The 19,543-nt window shown below is 44.1% G+C and overlaps 1 protein-coding gene across 1 annotated transcript; it reads right to left on the bottom strand.

Moving 5' to 3' along the window:
- Positions 1-2,341: 2,341 nt before the first annotated feature.
- LOC146976722 (protein NLRC3-like) lies at positions 2,342-15,537 on the bottom strand. The gene is made up of 8 exons (XM_085792469.1): positions 15,376-15,537; positions 14,632-14,925; positions 13,526-13,632; positions 13,023-13,325; positions 11,135-12,863; positions 10,160-10,336; positions 8,378-8,551; positions 2,342-3,110 (listed from the first exon to the last, which is right to left on the bottom strand). The coding sequence occupies exons 1-8, from the start codon at positions 15,492-15,494 to the stop codon at positions 2,864-2,866; spliced, it is 3,150 nt and encodes a 1,049-aa protein (XP_085648595.1). The 5' UTR covers positions 15,495-15,537; the 3' UTR covers positions 2,342-2,863.
- Between the last annotated feature and the right edge of the window lie 4,006 nt (positions 15,538-19,543).

Here is a 19,543-nt window from a genome sequence, read left to right as displayed (position 1 = left end):
CAACAGTCATGATAGATAGAAGCAACAGTCATGATAGAAGCAACAGTCATGATAGAAGCAGACAGTCATGATAGATAGAAGCTACAGTCATGATATAAGCAACAGTCATGATAGATAGAAGCAACAGTCATGATAGAAGCAGACAGTCATGATAGATAGAAGCAACAGTCATGATAGAAGCAACAGTCATGATAGATAGAAGCAACTGTCATGATAGAAGCAACAGTCATGATAGATAGAAGCAACAGTCATGATAGAAGCAACTGTCATGATAGAAGCAGACAGCCATGATAGAAGCAACTGTCATGATAGAAGCAGACAGTCATGATAGAAGCAACAGTCATGATAGATAGAAGCAACAGTCACGATAGAAGCAACTGTCATGATAGAAGCAACAGTCATGATAGATAGAAGCAACAGTCATGATAGAAGCAACAGTCATGATAGAAGCAGACAGCCATGATAGAAGCAATAGTCATGATAGAAGCAACAGTCATGATAGATAGAAGCAACAGTCATGATAGAAGCAACAGTCACGATAGAAGCAATAGTCATGATAGAAGCAACAGTCATGATAGATAGAAGCAACAGCCATGATAGAAGCAATAGTCATGATAGAAGCAACAGTCATGATAGATAGAAGCAACAGTCATGATAGATAGAAGCAACAGTCATGATAGATAGACGCAACAGTCATGATAGAAGCAACAGTCATGATAGATAGAAGCAACAGTCATGATAGAAGCAACAGTCATGATAGAAGCAACAGTCATGATAGATAGAAGCAACAGTCATGATAGATAGAAGCAACAGTCATGATAGATAGATGCAACAGTCATGATAGAAGCAGACAGTCATGATAGAAGCAACAGTCACGATAGAAGCAATAGTCATGATAGAAGCAACAGTCATGATAGATAGAAGCAGACAGTCATGATAGAAGCAACAGTCACGATAGAAGCAATAGTCATGATAGAAGCAACAGTCATGATAGAAGCAACAGTCATGATAGATAGAAGCAACAGTCATGATAGATAGAAGCAACAGTCATGATAGATAGATGCAACAGTCATGATAGAAGCAGACAGTCATGATAGAAGCAACAGTCACGATAGAAGCAATAGTCATGATAGAAGCAACAGTCATGATAGATAGAAGCAACAGTCATGATATAAGCAACAGTCACGATAGAAGCAATAGTCATGATAGAAGCAACAGTCATGATAGATAGAAGCAACAGTCATGACAGAAGCAACAGTCATGATAGAAGCAACAGTCATGATAGAAGCAACAGTCATGATAGAAGCAGACAGTCATGATAGATAGAAGCAACAGTCATGATAGATAGAAGCAACAGTCATGATAGAAGCAGACAGTCATGATAGATAGAAGCAACAGTCATGATAGAAGCAACAGTCATGATAGATAGAAGCAACAGTCATGATAGAAGCAACAGTCATGATAGATAGAAGCAACAGTCATGATAGAAGCAACAGTCATGATAGAAGCAGACAGTCATGATAGATAGAAGCTACAGTCATGATATAAGCAACAGTCATGATAGATAGAAGCAACAGTCATGATAGAAGCAGACAGTCATGATAGATAGAAGCAACAGTCATGATAGAAGCAACAGTCATGATAGATAGAAGCAACAGTCATGATAGAAGCAACAGTCATGATAGAAGCAACAGTCATGATAGATAGAAGCAGAAAGTCATGATAGAAGCAACAGTCATGATAGAAGCAACAGTCATGATAGAAGCAACAGTCATGATAGAAGCAACAGTCATGATAGAAGCAACAGTCATGATAGAAGCAACAGTCATGACTGTTGCTTCTATCATGACTGTTGCTTCTATCATGACTGTTGCTTCTATCATGACTGTCTGCTTCTATCATGACTGTTGCTTCTATCATGACTTTCTGCTTCTATCATGACTGTTGCTTCTATCATGACTGCTTCTATCATGACTGTTGCTTCTATCATGACTGTTGCTTCTATCATGACTGCTTCTATCATGACTTTCTGCTTCTATCATGACTGTTGCTTCTATCATGACTTTCTGCTTCTATCATGACTGTTGCTTCTACCATGACTGTTGCTTCTATCATGACTGTTGCTTCTATCATGACTGCTTCTATCATGACTTTCTGCTTCTATCATGACTGTTGCTTCTATCATGACTTTCTGCTTCTATCATGACTGTTGCTTCTATCATGACTGTCTGCAGGTTCCAGCAGAAAATGGGACCAAAGCAGCAAAAAAACACTGTGGAGGAGGAGTATGTATCGCTCGCTATCTTGATACAATCTGTGATATGTTAGATAATATCTGCAGCGCTGGAGTCTCCTCCACTTCCTCTGGTTCATCTGGCAGGAACTGGTGAAGAAGCTGTGGACTCAATCAAAACCCTTCCACCTACAGACACACAGACAGAGGAGAGGTGATGAATGACAGACTGTTGAGTCAGTGATGCAGCAGCCACTTCAGTCCTGTTCAGACCAGATGTGTCAGTTGTTGTTAGTCAGTAGTTGAGTGAGTGGACATTGGCCTGTAGTGAGAGTGAAGCCGTTTCCTGTAACATTGTGTAGAGAGGGGGGGTGGAACCACCTTCACACCTTTTCACACTGTATTGCTGTGTCTTCATCAACAACATGGATTTAGTCAATCTGATATGAGTGATAGATGCAACAGGACGTCTGGCTCCTACTTCCTGGTTTCATCCTAACACCTTCACCTGATGCTGGAACATTTAGACCTTCAGCTATGGCATCCTGTCTAGATGTCTATGTCAATATGTCTAAATGTCTTGTTGTGGATCTAAGTTACATGATGAAATAAAAAACCTCCAGAAACCAGTTAAACTGCCCAGAAACACTTTTCCTTCATGAGTTGATTGATCTGGAGGGAAACAGCTACAGACTTGACTGACCTCAGAGTCTCCAGTCTATAGTCTGGACTCTTCTGGAGATCACACAGATCCTTCAGGTCTGAATCCTGCAGGTTGTTCCAGCTCAATTCCAGTTCTCTCAGGTGGGAGGGGTTGGACTTCAGAGCTGAGGCTAGAGAAGAACAGCTGATCTTTGACAAACTGCAGCCCCCCAGTCTGAATGAAGAATAAAAGAAGAACAACATTCATCCACCTCTTCAGGTCAAAGCCGATCGATCGTTGCTGCTGACCTCAGGACAGTCTGTCAATATAGAATCAATATCTACTTTACTTTACTTTATTTGTTTATTTGACTGGGACATCGCACATCAATGTACATATAAGAAACATGTAAATGTGCCGGATTATAGCATCGATGCTAATTTCCATCCGGAGTCCCAGGACATAAATACAATACAGTAACAGGGGAACACAGTTATATACACAACATGACAAGTAGACAACAAGGTAAAAAACAGGTCAGATACTCAAGCCAGTAATGGAACCTGGACAGTTTGGGAAATAAAGTGCAAAGTGCTGGGCCAAAGTGACAGGTGCTAAAGTGCAGGAGTACATGGGTACCAAGTTGTATTGCACGGTGCCCTAAAGTGCACTCAGTTTAAAGTGCCAGGTGTATTGCATAGTATAGCGCATCGGATTAAAGTAAAAAGTAAAAGAGAGAATTAAAGAATGACATGGTATATATACATATACATTCGCACATAATAACTATACCTCTATTAATTCAGACATGCCGGTCACAAACATTCGCACATAATATCTACCAAGCTGTACCATTGCACACACAACGGCCATAGCCATACAACTGCGAACATGTTTAACTCGAGTTACACATGTTACAGGTGCTCACAAGTTTGTTTGTCTAATATCCAGTCTGTGAGTTGTGCTTTAAAGGTCCTAAAAGTCGGACACTCTCTAATATTGATGGGTAACTTGTTCCATTCTAAACATCCTTGGACTGATAACACGTTTTGAGAGAATGTTGTGCGTCTGAATTGTACCTCACAGTCCCCTCTTGTGGTAGCTCTGGTTCCTATATTCCTTTCTGGTTGTTTTTTTATATACTCATTTAGGGGCGGTGGGTACAGGCCGTTTAGAGATTTGTAGATCGCACATACATGTTTAAAGAATTTAAGATTGTTGAAACTAAAAAAATTATATTTTGTCAGGATGTTGCAGTGATGATACGAATGTGTTCTTTTGTCGAGTACCTTAAGGGCTCTCTTGTACACTTGTTCGATTGGTCTAAGAGTCGTGGCTCCTGCGAAAGACCAATTTGTGAAACAATAGTTAATATGGGAAAATATCATACAATGTAGGTAGGCTTTAGCAGCACCAGTTGTTAGGAAAGGTCTAATTTGTTTGTAATTTTGGAGGTTGAATTTAATGGTGTTTACAACCTTTTTAATGTGAGTTTTAAATGTAAGGGTTGGGTCCAATGTCACCCCGAGGTACTTAAACTGTTGTACGAGTTCAAGCTCCTCACTCCCTAAGAACACATTCGATCTCTCTGCATTGACTGGTTTCTTGGAAAAGAACATACACACTGTCTTTTTGGTGTTCACAAGCAGACATGAATCCTGCAACCAGCCTTGGATCCTGGTTAGTACAGTTGACAATACTTGTGCAGCCTCTTTTGGAGTTTTACCGTGAGTTATAATAACAACATCGTCTGCATACATCTGTGAATATACAGTACCACACACATCTGGCAGGTCATTTATGTAGAGGGAGAACAACAGCGGCGCTAAAGTGGACCCTTGTGGTATTCCGACATGGCAATTACGACAGGCAGATTTAACACCAGCAACACTCACACACTGTTTCCTGTCCTGCAGGTAAGATTTAAACCACTGCAGAGTTGCGAGTGAGAAATTAAAATGACTTAGTTTGGACAGGAGGACTTGGTGACTGACCGTGTCAAACGCCTTTCTTAGATCTAAGAAGACTGCGGCAACACAAGAACTTCTGTCCAACACACTCTTTACCCTCTCAATAAAAAAACAGTTAGCCGACTCTGTAGAGTGACGAGCACGGAACCCGAACTGCATTGGATGCAGGGGGGTGTGGCTTTTGTCTAGATATTTGATGGTTAAGTCAGCTATCCATTTTTCTGCCACTTTTGAGATCACAGGCAGAATGCTGATTGGCCTGTAATTGGTCATGTCAGATCTAGAGCCGGATTTAAAAACTGGTGTCACTGTTGCCATTTTCCATGCTGATGGGACTGTGCTTTGTTCTATTGACATGTTTACCAGATGTGTGATAGGTTCGACTATAGATTGTAAGTTAGTTTTTAAAAAGTTTGTATCCAGTCCAAACACATCCTTGGCTTTGGAGCTTTTTAACGCTCTGATAATTTTTGCTACATCAGCCTCTGTGATTTTTTCTAGTTTAAAAATGGGCTGTGTATTATTAGTAAAATTAGTTAAACATTTAGGTTTAAAGGATTTTGTTAATTCGTATACTGAGTTTATAAAAAAATCATTCAGTTTACTGGCTAGGGTAAAGGGGTCCTTCACCAGTGTTCCATCAATTTTTAATTCCAGCTCTTTATCATTTTTGTTGCTTTGTTTTCCCATTAGTTTATTCATGTATTGCCAAACTTTCTTGCCATTTCCTTTTGCATTTTCAATTATTTTAATAAAGAAATTTGCTTTGGCCTTCCTTAGTTCGTATGTAACCTTATTTCTAATGTGCGTGAATTTCTGTCTGTCTGTTGTTAGACCAGAGTTTATTGAATGTTTCAGTAACTGATCTCTTTGTTTCATTAGTTTTCTACATGTATTATCAATCCAGGGTAGTGAAACTCCTTTCCTTTTCTTGTAAGTCCCTCTAGTGGCAAAGGAGTTCACTACCTCATTTATTTTTGTTTGAAATAAGTCACAGCTAGTCTCAAGGTCCCTGCATTGCGTGATGTTGCTCCAGTCGACCCTTTTTAGGGTTTCGACAAAGTTCTGTTCCTGATTTTTAGGTATGGTAGATATACATGTTTTGGGCCTGGGAGGTTTACCGAGACGCTGTTTTGTTAATTTTCTGGTAAAGAATATCATGTTGTGGTCTGATATCCCAGTTAGGAAGTTGTAGGTTTTGATAACTCTTTCAACTTTATTCGTAAACAGCAGATCTATTCTAGTTTTAGAATGATTTGTGATTCTGGTGGCCTCTTGTACAATCTGGGAGAGATTATATTGGTCTGTTAATTGTTTAAGGTTTTTTCTACATTTTTTGTCATCCCAGTTAATATTCAGGTCCCCAAAAACAATGACTTCTTTGTTAAAATTACAGACGTTAAAAACCAATTTTAGCTGATCATAAAAATCGATCTTAGCCGACGGATGGCGATACAGACAGATCAGGATAAAGGACATCTCAGATGATAATGTAACCTTTACCCCCACACACTCTAGTTGTACTTCCTCTGGCCATTTAATCTGTTCACATTGCAGGGTGTCTCTGATATACAGTAGGGCCCCCCCACCCTTACCTTTGACTCTGTCCTGCCTGAAGACATTATAGCCTGGCATTTTTACCAGGGCTTCTGGGGAGGAGTGTTTGAGCCAAGTCTCTGTTAGTCCCAAGCAGTCAATGTTTGAGTTAATTAGGAGGTTTTCTAACTGTTCGCGTTTGTTGGCCATACTTCTAATGTTTAAATGACCGCAGAGCAGTCCTCTTACTTTGTGTTGCGGGTCCCACACTATTTTGGCTTGGTTGAGGGTCTGGAAACATTTGGTGGAGCGATGCCTTTTGAACACAGGGTTTCTGTGTCGGGGTGACTGCCGACTGTGAGCTGCTGGGCAAAAAGCCTTCGGCGCGGCTCCGCTGACAGCCGGGGTCCGGTCGCTCTGTTTGGAGGCGATCGGGCCCACTGTGCGGGCGACGGCCTCCGTGGCGATGGTGTTGCTCCAGGGCGGTTGCTGGCCACAGGCCACCAGGCGCTGCACCATCGGCGCGGGATCGCCGGTGGTCGAGGTCCGGTCGCTGTGCTTGGAGGCCCCCTGCCTGGAGGTGGGCTGGTTGGTCGCTGATGAGGGCACTGGTGTTGCCTGCTCTCCGGCCGGTACCGGTGCTGTTGTTGTTATTCGTCCGGCTGGCGTTGTTGGACCCACTCCTGTTGGTGCTGGGCCCCCGGTGAGCGCTGGCGGCGGCCTCACAGCTGCTAGGCTAGGAGCCGTCGGCGCGACCCCGCTGGAGACCGCCGCTGGGGCCGGTTCCGTGGCCTGCGTCGGTAATGAAGTTGCTGCTGCTACCGGTGCTAGCCGTCCGGCTAGCGTTGTTGGTGCTGATCCCCAGGTGAGCGCTGGCGGCGGCCTCACAGCTGCTAGGCTGGGGGCCGTCAGCGCGACCCCGCTGGAGGCCGCCCCTGGAGCTGGAGCCGGCTCCCCGGTCCACGTCGGTGTTGCCACTCCCAGCGCTCGCCCCCCGGCCAGCGCTGTTGGTCCCGCTCCCGGCGTTCTCCCTCTGGCTAGTGCTGTTGGTGCTGGGCCCGGTTTCCCGGCCCGCGTCGATATTGGTGTTGCTGCTGCTCCCAGAGCTAGCCGTCCGGCTAGCTCTGTTGGTGCTGGTCCCCAGGTGAGCGCTGGCGGCGGCCTCACAGCTGCTAGGCTGGGGGCCGTCAGCGCGACCCCGCTGGAGGCCGCCGCTGGGCCCGGCTCCCTGGCCCGCGTCGGTGTTGCCGCTGCTCCCGGTGCTAGCCGTCCGGCTAACGCTGTTGATGCTGAGCCCCAGGTGAGCGCTGACGTCGGCCTCCCAGCTCCGGCGGCGAAAGATGTGGAAGCCGGAGCCATGCTGAGGACCCGTCGAAACACCGGGGGGGGCAGGTGAAGTAGGTCCACCAGAGCTTTTGCATTTGGTTGCGTTAGCTGCATTGACGCTAGCTGGAATGCTAGGTTCGCTAGCACGCTGGTAGCTTCACTGGCATGCGGGGCTAGCTGATGTTGTGTGGATGTTGTGAGGCTAGTGTTGTCCGTGTTGGCGGACAGCCAACCTGATCAGACTGATCACTGACTAAACACTGACTTCAACACTTTTATTCAGGACTGAACTGGATCAAAGTCTAAAGGTCCAGTCCTGATCCAGGACTAAGGTTTTTCTTGGTCCTGGTCTCAGGAAACTAAAACTACACACATTCAACTGAACACACACCTGTTGACAAACTCCACCCACCCTCCCACATCTTATGTGATGGCTTCGGGACAGTCAGTCTTTATTTAGTCAAACACTCTGACTTTAAGATCAGATTCAAATAATCTCTGTGAACAAGGGTGAAACAAGTGGAAGTGGAAACATGAGACAACAACTATTTCAAACGTCCTTCATTCATCACATCAAAGTCAATGATTCAAGTTCTGAGTGAAGATCAATCAGGTTCAGCTGTGGATCAAAGATCTAAGATCTATAACAGTAACAGTCAGTGAACTGACCTCAGAGTCTCCAGTCTACAGTCTGGACTCTCCAGAAAACCACTCAGATACTTCACTCCTGAACCCTGCAGGTTGTTTCCACTCAGGTCCAGTTCTCTCAGGTGGGAGGGGTTGGACTTCAGAGCTGAGCCCAGAGAAGAACAGCTGATCTCTGACAAACTGCAGAGCGTCAATCTGAATAAAGAATAACAGATGTAGATCAAATCAGTGCTAATGGACCAGATGTGTCCTGATCAATGATCAATGTCTCAATGAGTAGAGGGACTTTGTCCCTCTGTTCTTGTGTTCTTCTGTTATTGGGCCTCAAAGAGCCTGAGCCCTATCAGAGCCTTTCAGACACATGTCACATCTACAGTGGAAGGACAATCAGCTCTTTGTGGAACATTGAAGCCTGTAAATCTGTTTGAACAGACACCAAGAATAAAATGACCAACAGTGAAAATGGATTCAATAGATTCTGTTTTCAAGAATCAGCTGGAAATCAACTGGAACCTTTGAAACCTTTGATGTTTCCAGAAATCTCCAATCTGCTGCCGTTCATCATCATCACTGATGTGACTTCAGCTTGGTGAAATATTTGTTGAAGCTTCTGTCATGTTCAAGTCAGCAGCAGAACATCTGTGAGTTTGATCCTCATCAAGTTTCTGGTTTGAAGATCAAAATCTAGATCAGGGGTGTCCAAACTACGGCCCGCGGGCCAAATGCGGCCCGCGTTCAAATTCCAACCGGCCCGCAGCCTCTGTCATAAAATCAATAATATGCGGCCTGCCAGCACGTACAATTTTTTCTGGGTGCGTTTGTTCCATAGCAGAATGAAATGAAGGGAGTGAAGCCTCTTGTCAGTCATCCAGGATCTTTGTCTCTGTGGGGGGAGGCGGGGCCGCTACCACACAGTGCAGCCTGAGTGCAGCATGTGAGTCTGTGAGGAGCAACGCAAGTTTCCAACGAGCAGCGGTGCTGCCGTGAGGTCAGTCTCACAGTGTCACGGAGCTGTCCCCGCTATGAGACCCGCTCCACGCCGCTGACACCCCCACCACACCCGTCTTAGAGCGACATACACAGCCTCAGTCACTACTCACCTCATCTACTGTGATGACACGGTCAATATCTATTCAAGTGCAGTTTTGTTGAGACTTGATAAGCTATTTTATTTATTGTTTTGGTTGTGTGTGGTTTTATATTTGAGTGCATCTTTTCTTAACAGAGACAGGGTCTATTCTTGTTTTTGGTTGTGATTTTTATTCAAGTGCAATTTTAGATTTTTGAAAATATAATATAATATAAAATATAATAATGTTTCAAATTAACCTAGATATGTTTAAGCTTCCTTTTTTTCCAGACATTTATGTCATTTTATGTGGTCTTCAAATATGAAAAGCAGAGTGATTTTGGTAAAAATCAAAATTAGATTTATTTATGTGAAGAAATGAAAAGAATGGCATTTGCAATGAAAAAAAAAAGTATGAAATAGTTAATTTGCATTTAATGTTAATGGTTCAAAGGATGTCAGGCTGAATGGTCGGCCGACTCGGCCCCCACACATTTTTACCTCGACAAATCTGGCCCTCTTTGCAAAAAGTTTGGACACCCCTGATCTAGATGATAAAAACCAGAGAACTTGTCTCCATCACAAACACTGACTGGTCTCACCTTCTTCTTGTAGTAATAAACACAGAGTCCTTTCTCTTCTCCAGCTCTTTGTTGAAATCCTCAACCAATGAACAAGTGACACTTCCAACATTTGACCTGAATACAGACAAAAACTACGACAGACAAACTGACCTCAGAGTCTCCAGTCTACAGTTTGGACTCTCCAGTCCAGCACACAGAACCTTCACTCCGAAATCCCTCAGGTCCTTGTTGAAGCTCAGGTCCAGGTGTCTCAGGTGGGAGGGGTCGGACTTCAGAGCTGAGGCCACGACTTCACAGTGAGTCTCTGAGAGTCGACAGCGACGTAGTCTGTGATTAGAGAAAACATTAAATCTGTTCAAATAAAACTCTGATGTAAATAGTTAAAATCCAGTTGGTATATTGTTTTAAAGGGAATGGTCGACCGCAGCGCTGACAATTGGCAAGATGACATCTTTGGGCCGTGAGGCTAGATTTCCACTTGCTTGGTGATCAATTGTCATTTATTTATTGCTCATATTTTGTGTTGTGAAATTTTTGTGAAAGATTTCAAATCTTTTGATTTGTGAAAATGTTTATCCTTTTTCAACTTATTTCTCTAAAAATGGTTAGCTGTTGCATCACTGTCAATTGAAATGGACTGAACGCTCCTGTGTCTTGATTTCTGTGGCCACTGTTTGTTTGTTTGTTTGTTTTTGTTTGTTTGTAATGTGTTAAATTTGTATGTTTATGGAAAAACCATAATATAAACATTATTCAAAAAAAAAAAAAAATCCAGTTGGTGCATGTGATGGTGGGACATGATGATGGGATGGTTCAGCTCATCTTCTGTCACTGGGATGATCCTCATGGCTCGGTCCTGCACCTGATTGGCTGGGCCCTTTTTAAATAGAGTATATTTCCTCCTGGAGAAGCTCTGAGGCTTCCTCTTCTTTAATTCTATTCAACAACAACATCCAATCATATCACTAGATTTCAGTCTTGAGCTACAACAACATTCATGATCTTTGTGAAAGCAACAACCTAAACACCTGTTACTGAGTCAGGAGAAGGTCACAGAGACTCAGAGCGTCATGGTAACTGCAGATGGACATTAGCTTGAAGCTAATTGATAACGTCTGGACTCACCGAGCCTTCCTGCAGTTTCTCACAGCTGGGATCAGTCTCCATCGTCCCTGATCTGATGTGTTGTACTTCTTCAGGTCCAACTCATCCAGAACCTGCTCTGACATCTGCAGCATGTAGGCCAGAGCTGAACACTGGATCTCAGAGAGTTTCTCCTCTGATCTGTTCTCTGTCTTCAGGAACTCCTGGATCTCCTGATGAACTGACTGGTCCTTCATCTCCGTCAGACAGTGAAAGATGTTGATGCTTCTGTCAGGAGAGATTCTATCACTCCTCATCTCCTTCAGGTTGTTGGTGGTTCTCTGGATGGTTTCTGGACTGTTGTCTGTCTGACCCAGCAGACCTCCTAACAGCCTCTGGTTGGACTCCAGAGAGAGGCCATGAAGGAAGCGAACAAACAGGTCCAGGTGACCGTTTCTACTGCTGAGGGATTTCTGCATGGCTCTCCTCAGGAACTCATCCAGGGTTAAAGGACTGTTATTTATTTGTGGAGGACTGTTATTGATCTGTGGAGGGCTGCTTGCATTGAATCCAAAAAAAATCTGAATCTTCTTAAACAAAGACTTCTGTTTTGGTTTCTCTCTCTGTTTGTAGTTTTCTTCTTTCTCTTCTTTGCGGCCGCTACCGTCTTTTTCTACTAAGGACAAGTCACTGAAATCATGTTCTCTGACGTGTTCTCTCAGGAAGTTCTCCAGGACCTGTGTGTTGCTGTTGGTGAAACAGTGGAACATGTAGACTGCAGCCAGAAACTCCTGAACACTCAGATGAACAAAGCAGTAGACTGTTTTCTGGAAGATCACACTCTCTCTTTTGAAGATCTCAGTACAGAGTCCTGAGTTCACCAAGGCCTCTGTGACATCCAGACCACACTGCTCCAGGTCTTCTTGGTAAAACATGATGTTTCCTTCCTCCAGCTGTTCAAACGCCAGCCTCCCCAGCTTCAGAAGAACTTCCCTGTCGGCCTCCGTCAGCTCCTGTGGACTCGTCTCATGTCCTTCACCGTACTTGTTCTTCTTCCTCTTTGTCTGGACCAGCAGGAAGTGTGAGAACAGGTCCGTCGTGGTCTTGGGCAGCTCTCCTCTCTGGTCTGTGGTCAACATGTGCTCCAGAACTGTAGCACTGATCCAGCAGAAGACTGGGACTTGACACATGATGTGGAGGGTCCTGGACGTCTTGATGTGTGAGATGATTCTTCTGGACAGATCTTCATCACTGGACCTCCTCCTGAAGTACTCCTCCATCTGGGCGTCAGTGAAGCCTCGGACCTCTGTTACCCTGTCAACACATGTAGGAGGGATCTGATTGGCTGCTGCAGGTCTGGAGGTGATCCAGACCAGAGCCGAGGGAAGCAGATTCCCCTGGATGAGGTTTGTCAGCAGCACGTTGACTGATGACGTCTGTGTGACGTCAGACACAACCTCCCTGTTGTTGAAGTCCAGTGGCAGTCGGCTTTCATCCAGGCCGTCAAAGATGAAGAGAAGTTTACAGACAGCCAGCTGCTCTGCTGTGACCTTCTGTAATGTTGGATGGAAAACATGGAGCAGCCTGAGAAGACTCAACCGCTGATCTCTGATCAGGTTCAGCTCCCTGAACGAAAGCAGAACCAGCAGACTGACATCTTGGTTCTCCAAGCCCTCGGCCCAGTCCAGAGTGAACTTCTGCACCGAGAAGGTTTTTCCAACGCCAGCGACGCCGTTGGTCAGAACCACTCTGATGGGTCTCTGTTGGACAGGTGAGACCGTAGAGAGAACATATCTAGAGAACATACGTCTCATTATGCCAAAAAAGTTGAAAGAGACATCCTCTCTCTGTTGGACAGGTGAGACCATAGAGACGTCCTCTCTCTGTTGGACAGGTGAGAACGTAGAGATGTCCTCTCTCTGTTGGACAGGTGAGACCGTAGAGTCGTCCTCTCTCTGTTGGTCAGGTAAGTCTTTAAAGATGTCGTTGCACTTGATTGGAGTGTCATGGAGGGTCTTCTTCTTGGACGTTGTCTCCAGCTGTCTCACCTCATGTTGGGTATTAACCTCTTCACTCTGTCCCTCTGTGATGTAGAGCTCAGTGTAGATCCTGTTGAGGAGGGTTTCACTTCCTGTTCCACTTCCTGTTCCCTCAGTTCCTTCAGTCACTCGTTCACATCTGCTCCTCAGACTGATCTTATGTTGATCTAAAACCTCCTGCAGACCACCATCTGCTGAGAGACAAGAGACAGAGTCAGACTGAAGACAGAGAGTCTGACAATCTGATCAGATTATTCTCATCAGCTACAGAAAAACTACAGACAACAAAGAGAAGGTTTGAATCATCATCTTAAATGTCAGTGCTGTGTGATGGAACAATGACTCTGGAGAAAACAACAAATGACCACATCAGCAGACAGATGTTCAGTCTCACTTTGTCCACAGCTGCTCTGATTGGCTGCCTGCAGCTCACCTCTGGTTCTGGGTCTTTGTCCACTGCAGGACGGCTGCTCGTCCACAGAGACACCGCTCCTCTTCTCTCTGTCAAGACATTTCTGGATCAACAACATGTCACAGTCACAGGTCAACATCTCGGCTCTGATTGGTTAAGCACCTGAAGTACTAACTTTACTTACTAAATATTTACACCTACCCTCAAGGTTGGATAACTGTTACCTAGTTTACCGACACAGGATCAAAACCAACTGAAGAAAACAGCAACTTGCTGATAATGGCTCGTTTAGAGAGGTTTCCTTTACAAGACAGAGGACCTGCCGTTAGGAAACAGGTTTTGAGAGACGAATCCACCCTTTAGATGAACTATATGATGACTTTGATATTTACTGTCGATACCAGTTTAGGTGCGACCAGATAAAACAGATCATGGACACGCTAACGTTAGCTCCGGCTATTAAGCAGAGTCAAAGTAAAAGCGCCCAGCTGTTCCTGTGTACATTCTGCTCCACACATTGATTGGGTAGCCGAGTTGTTGTCATCACTTCATGCGACTAGTAACCACTTACACATCTACTAGATACAGGATTGCATAAACTGGTCTGCTGCAAATACGATTAGTAAACAACTAGTGCAACCCCACCCAGAGGAGCAGAGGGAAAGAAGAGAGAGAGTCCTAATGAGCTCCTGATCCAGACGCTGCTGTGGCTCTAATGAACCTGTGTTGGAGCTCTGGTCCAGTGTGAGGAGACTGAAGCTGACAACAGAAGCTTCAGCAGCTCCACCTGAGCTTCACTACATGTTGTGGAGAAGCTCAGACAGTCACAGACAGAAAACGCTGATTACTCCTCTCTTTAAATTCATCATTGTGTTTTTTCAGCTGTTTGTTTTTTCTGGTTTTTCAAAATAAAAGTCTGTCTGCACCAGCTGCTTTAATGTCTACTGTGACTTCAGTTTAAAGGCTCAGACGTGGGGATCGTACACAGAGTCTGATGGATCTGGTTCCTGGTTTCTCTCTGTTTCCTTCACACGAGTCTAATGACTGAATCATCTTCAGCTCAGTTTACACTAGAAACCGTCTCTTACCGAGACTCTGAGGGTCTAGGTTCAGGACTGAAGTTTGGAGGATGATCATTGGACCGGTCACTCTTCATAGACGGACAGATGGATCCTGGAGACTCTGAGGGTCCAGGTTCAGAACTGAAGTATGGAGGATTATCATTGGACCGGTCACTCTTCATCGACAGACAGATGGATCCTGAAGACTCTGAGGGTCCAGGTTCAGAACTGAAGTATGGAGGATTATCATTGGACCGGTCACTCTGCATGGACAGACAGATGGATCCTGGAGACTCTGCTCTCAGTCGGTGGTTCTGACCTCTGCAACAACACAAACATGTTTATATTCATATTTTATTCATTTTGTACAGTAGGCTACCAGGGCGACCAAGAAGGCAAAAATGATCCTGTCTGACCCCCCATCCGCTGGTCTCCCTATATAGACCCCTGCTGTCTGGTCGTTAGTACCTCGGCTCAGAACAAACAGATTCAAAAGTTCCTTTGTGCCAATCACAATTGGCCTCAGTAATAAGTTACTATGAGCCTGTCTCCCCGAGGAACTGTTGCCTGGAGCTGTAATGTAGGACTGGATGATTGAATGTGTGCTGGTTTTGTTTTTGTTTGTATCCTATTTTGTGTGTTTTGCTGGCAGCATGACAAATTGCCATCCAGGGGGATAATAAAGTCTACTAACTAACTAACTAACTAACTAACTAACTAACTAACTAACTAACTAAATAAAGGTTCACAGGTTTGTAGCAGGTCTCTTACTGTGACTCTGAGGGTCCAGGTCCAGGACTGAAGTCTAGAGGAGGATCTTTGGACCGGTCACCCTTCACAGGGGGACAGATGGATCCTGGAGACGCTGCTTCGTTCCCCTCTTCCTCCATATTAACACTCCTCTTCAGGACTTCAGTTAGGAAACCACCAACACTGACTGTGAAGTAACACAAACACACACACACAAATCATCAAGAAAGAAGTCTGTTCACTAAGGACAAACTCAATGCTGCGTTCAAGACAACTCGGAAGTTGGGAAAAAAAAAAGAGCTCCGAGTTGTCAAAAATGAATTGAACGAGATCCAACATGCCGGCGAGCTGAACACACGCGTTGACGGTTGCTCCCCCAAAGCTAACGGCTAATCCTACAGTCTCTATCCTAGATGCTCATTAAAACCCCCCAAAACATCCCACTGGATTCGCTACAGCTTCCGCGCCTGTAATGGAAACGAGAAAACAAAAAAAGGAGTCAAGCCATCTTGTTATTCCCACCGAAGCGGATCCAAGTCGTTCCTCTGTCTCTCCATTTATGCTAACACCCAGCGACGGGGAACACGTGATCATGAAAGCTTTAACCAACATGAGAGATGAGTTTACGGCAAACTTTACAGGTATCCTAACAGCTGTAAAAGACCTCAAAAGCAACTTCAATGACTTCTCCACCAGACTGGAAGAGGCTGAAAAGCGTATTGGAGACACTGAAGACGACGTTTCTACTTTGCAAAAAAAAGTTGCCGTGCTCCAGAAGCAGGTAATATCCCTCACTGACAAGACGGAAGACCAAGAGAACCGCAGCCGGCGGAACAACCTGCGCCTCATCAACCTGCCGGAGGGAGCGGAGGGACGAGACGCTGTTACCTTCTTGGAGACATGGCTTCCTGAGACACTTGGGTCTGGCTCCTTCCCCTACCCGCTCTTCATCGAGCGAGCTCATCGTCTGCAGGGTCGCCAAGATCGCAACATTCCCAGAGCGCTAATAATGCGCTTCCTCAACTTCAAAGATAAAGAGAGAGTGATCCGCGCAGCCAGGGCAAAAGGAAAAGTGATGTATAAGGACCAGGAGGTGAAATTCTTCCAAGATGTTGCCAGGGAGACACACATCAAAAGGAAGCGCTTTGATGAAGTGAAGCAGCAACTTAAAGCCCGGAACATCCAATACGGAATCCTACACCCAGCCCGGCTCCGGGTGACACACGCAGGCTGGTCCCAGATCTTTGACACCCCCGAGGATGCTGCGGCGTTCGCTCGAAGTCTCTCCAATGACTGACATGATGTGTAACTATCACTGATAGTAACCCGAGTGAAGGTGAAGGTGAAGGTGAGAACTATGACCGGAGAATCCGTATCTCCTTTTTCTTTCCTCTTTTTTTTCTTCTTCTCATTATTACACCATGACGGACATAACGTCTGAGATCGAGGTCATGAGTGAAAATACTTTATTTACTTTTACCTCCTCTCTTTACGCCCTGTGGAAACAACATGACAACTAGAGGAAGAACTTTTTTTTTTTTTGATGGTTTTTCTTTTTTTTTCTTTTTTTGAGACTTCCCTGCTCTTTTTTTTCTTTATGCCGTTGGCTGAGCAGCCAAATGTTGATTATGTGTTTGAGTATCGTTACTCTGCTCCTCTTTGTAGGATCGGACCAGCGTTATGTTGTGTTTTCATACTGTTGGGGTATTGGGGAATGCTGTCAAGTTCTGGAAGACAGCAGGGGAGGGTTATTCTCATCTATCAGTGGAATTCAATTTGATGCCATGATGCTTTCTAACTGTCTGTGTTTAGGCGATATTCAGCGCAGTACTCAGATGATAATTGATGGATAGTGACTCAAGTATAAAAATAACTACTTGGAACGTAAGAGGCTTAGGGAAACTATCTAAATTAAAGCAGGTTATGACGAGACTTAAACATCTTAAATCTACAATTATATATTTACAAGAATCTCATTTAATGCCATGTGATTTGTTAAAAGTAAAGAGGCGTTGGCCGGGTCAAGTCTACTCTGCTTCATACTCTAGTAATGCAAGGGGAGTTATTACATTAATTCACAAGTCTCTCCCTTTTCAAGTTATAAACACAATACCAGACCCCACTGGGAGATATTTGATCTTGCAGGGCTCACTCTTCAATGAAAACATAACACTGGTGAACTTATACGGACCCAATGATGACTGCCCTAAATTTTTTGAAAATCTTTTTCTATTATTAGCCTCCATTCCCGGGGAATTACTTGTCGGTGGTGATTTTAATTGCACAATCTCGCCCCACCTTGACCGCTCCTCTGGCACTGACACAGCCCATACTCAGACCAGGAAAACGCTGCTGTATTTTATGAAAGAGTTAAATCTATGTGATCCCTGGAGGAGACTGTTTCCTAATAAAAGAGAATACTCGTGTTGCGCAAATGTATCCAAAGGCCATTCACGGATTGACTACTTCTTGGTATCCAACAATCTTTTTCCAAAAATAATAGACTGTGTTTATGACTCCATAGTAATCTCAGACCATGGCCCAGCATCTCTTATTTATAATGACCAAAAACTTGTGCATGGTCCTCGACGATGGCGACTCCATCCTAAATGGCTAAATGATCCCAGCTTTTTGAAATTTGTAGGAACACAAATAGACTACTTTTTTGACATCAATAAGGACGAGACTTCAGCGTCGGTGAGATGGGAGGCATTTAAGGCTTATATCCGTGGTCAAATAATTAGCTACACCAGTTCAATAACCAATAAAACAAATTTAGAAATGCTTACTTTAGAGAAGTCAATTAAACAATTGGAGAGGGAGATAGACAAGTCAAACCTTCATTCACAGGAATTGGCTACCCTCAGGGCCAGATACAATGCACTTTCTGCTTCTAAAGCAGAAAATTCCTTAATCAGACTGAAACAAACATTTTACGAACAGGGGGAGAAAAGTGGGAGGCTATTAGCTTGGCAATTAAAAAAGCTGGATACAGAAAGAGCTATTAATAGTATTGAATCTCCAAACGGTGATATAATTGTTGATCCTGTTATGATAAATGATACTTTTGCTACATATTATAAGACCCTATACCAATCAGAATTAGAGGAAGCTCAAACACCCTTCCTTAACCAACTCCCTGTCCCCACCATATCTGACCAAGACAAATCTTGGATGGACCGCACACTCGAAAGTCAGGAAATTATAGAGGCTATAAACCACATGAAAGGAGGGAAAACAGCAGGCCCAGATGGCCTCCCAATTGATATTTATAAATTATTTAAAAATAAATTGATAAGTCCATTGAAGAATATGTATGTAGAATCTTTTCATAATGGTACCTTGCCCCCCTCTCTGAGAAATGCACTTATTACCTTGATATTAAAACCAGACAAACCTCCTTCTAAATGTGAATCCTACAGGCCTATTTCCTTATTGAACTCGGATACAAAGATAATTGCTAAAGTTTTGGCACTCAGGCTTGAGAAATGCCTCCCATCTCTAATACATATTGACCAAAACGGATTCATAAAAGATCGCCAGGCGTACTATAATATCAGAAGAACCTTAAATATAATTCATGAAAAAAAAAACACACAAGACTCATGCATTCTGTCACTGGACGCCGAGAAAGCGTTCGACAGAGTTGAGTGGCCATACCTATTTGAAGTACTCTCCCGCTTTGGCTTTGGTGCTCACTTTAGACAATGGATCAAACTTTTATACTCAGGACCATGCGCAGAGATTATGACCAACAATTATATTTCTAAACCTTTCAACCTCCATCGTGGGACTCGTCAGGGTTGTCCCTTGTCCCCCCTGCTTTAGAAATCACTCTATTATTAAAGGAATTCAAATAGCAGATGTAGAACATCGCATAGCCTTGTTCGCAGATGATACATTACTTTTTCTGACGAACTTGGAACAATCTTTCTCAGCCCTTGCCTTTCAACCCTACTCCTTGTATCTCCGTTTCAAGGGCAAGGGTTAAGGGCTAGGGGTAGGGCTAGGGATGAAAAAATAGAATCGGAATTGGGCCATAGACTTGGTGAATTCTATGAAATGTGGGGCCTCTTCTTGCACTACCTTGAAAACGTGGATCTACAGTCCACTCCAGACCCTTGAATCTCACTGCTTGACACTGACTTTGTAATTATGGGTGCTGTCGCTATGCTGTCTTGTTTTCTTT

Source organism: Trachurus japonicus, chromosome 12 (assembly GCF_045865225.1).
Source record: "Trachurus japonicus isolate A0001 chromosome 12, Traja_1.0".
Lineage (NCBI taxonomy): Eukaryota > Metazoa > Chordata > Actinopteri > Carangiformes > Carangidae > Trachurus > Trachurus japonicus.
Note: the sequence above shows the minus strand (reverse complement) of the source record. Positions and strands in the feature narration are given on the sequence as shown.

Excerpts from the sequence above, each read along its gene's own strand:
- LOC146976722 (XM_085792469.1), bottom strand. The coding sequence starts at position 15,494 with ATGGAGGAAGAGGGGAACGAAGCAGCGTCTCCAGGATCCATCTGTCCC. Across the intron at positions 13,633-14,631 it reads CCTAGACCCTCAGAGTCTCG|AGAGAAGAGGAGCGGTGTCT; the intron begins GTAAGAGACGGT and ends ATGTCTTGACAG. Across the intron at positions 12,864-13,022 it reads GGACGACTCTACGGTCTCAC|CTGTCCAACAGAGACCCATC; the intron begins CTGTCCAACAGA and ends CTACGGTCTCAC.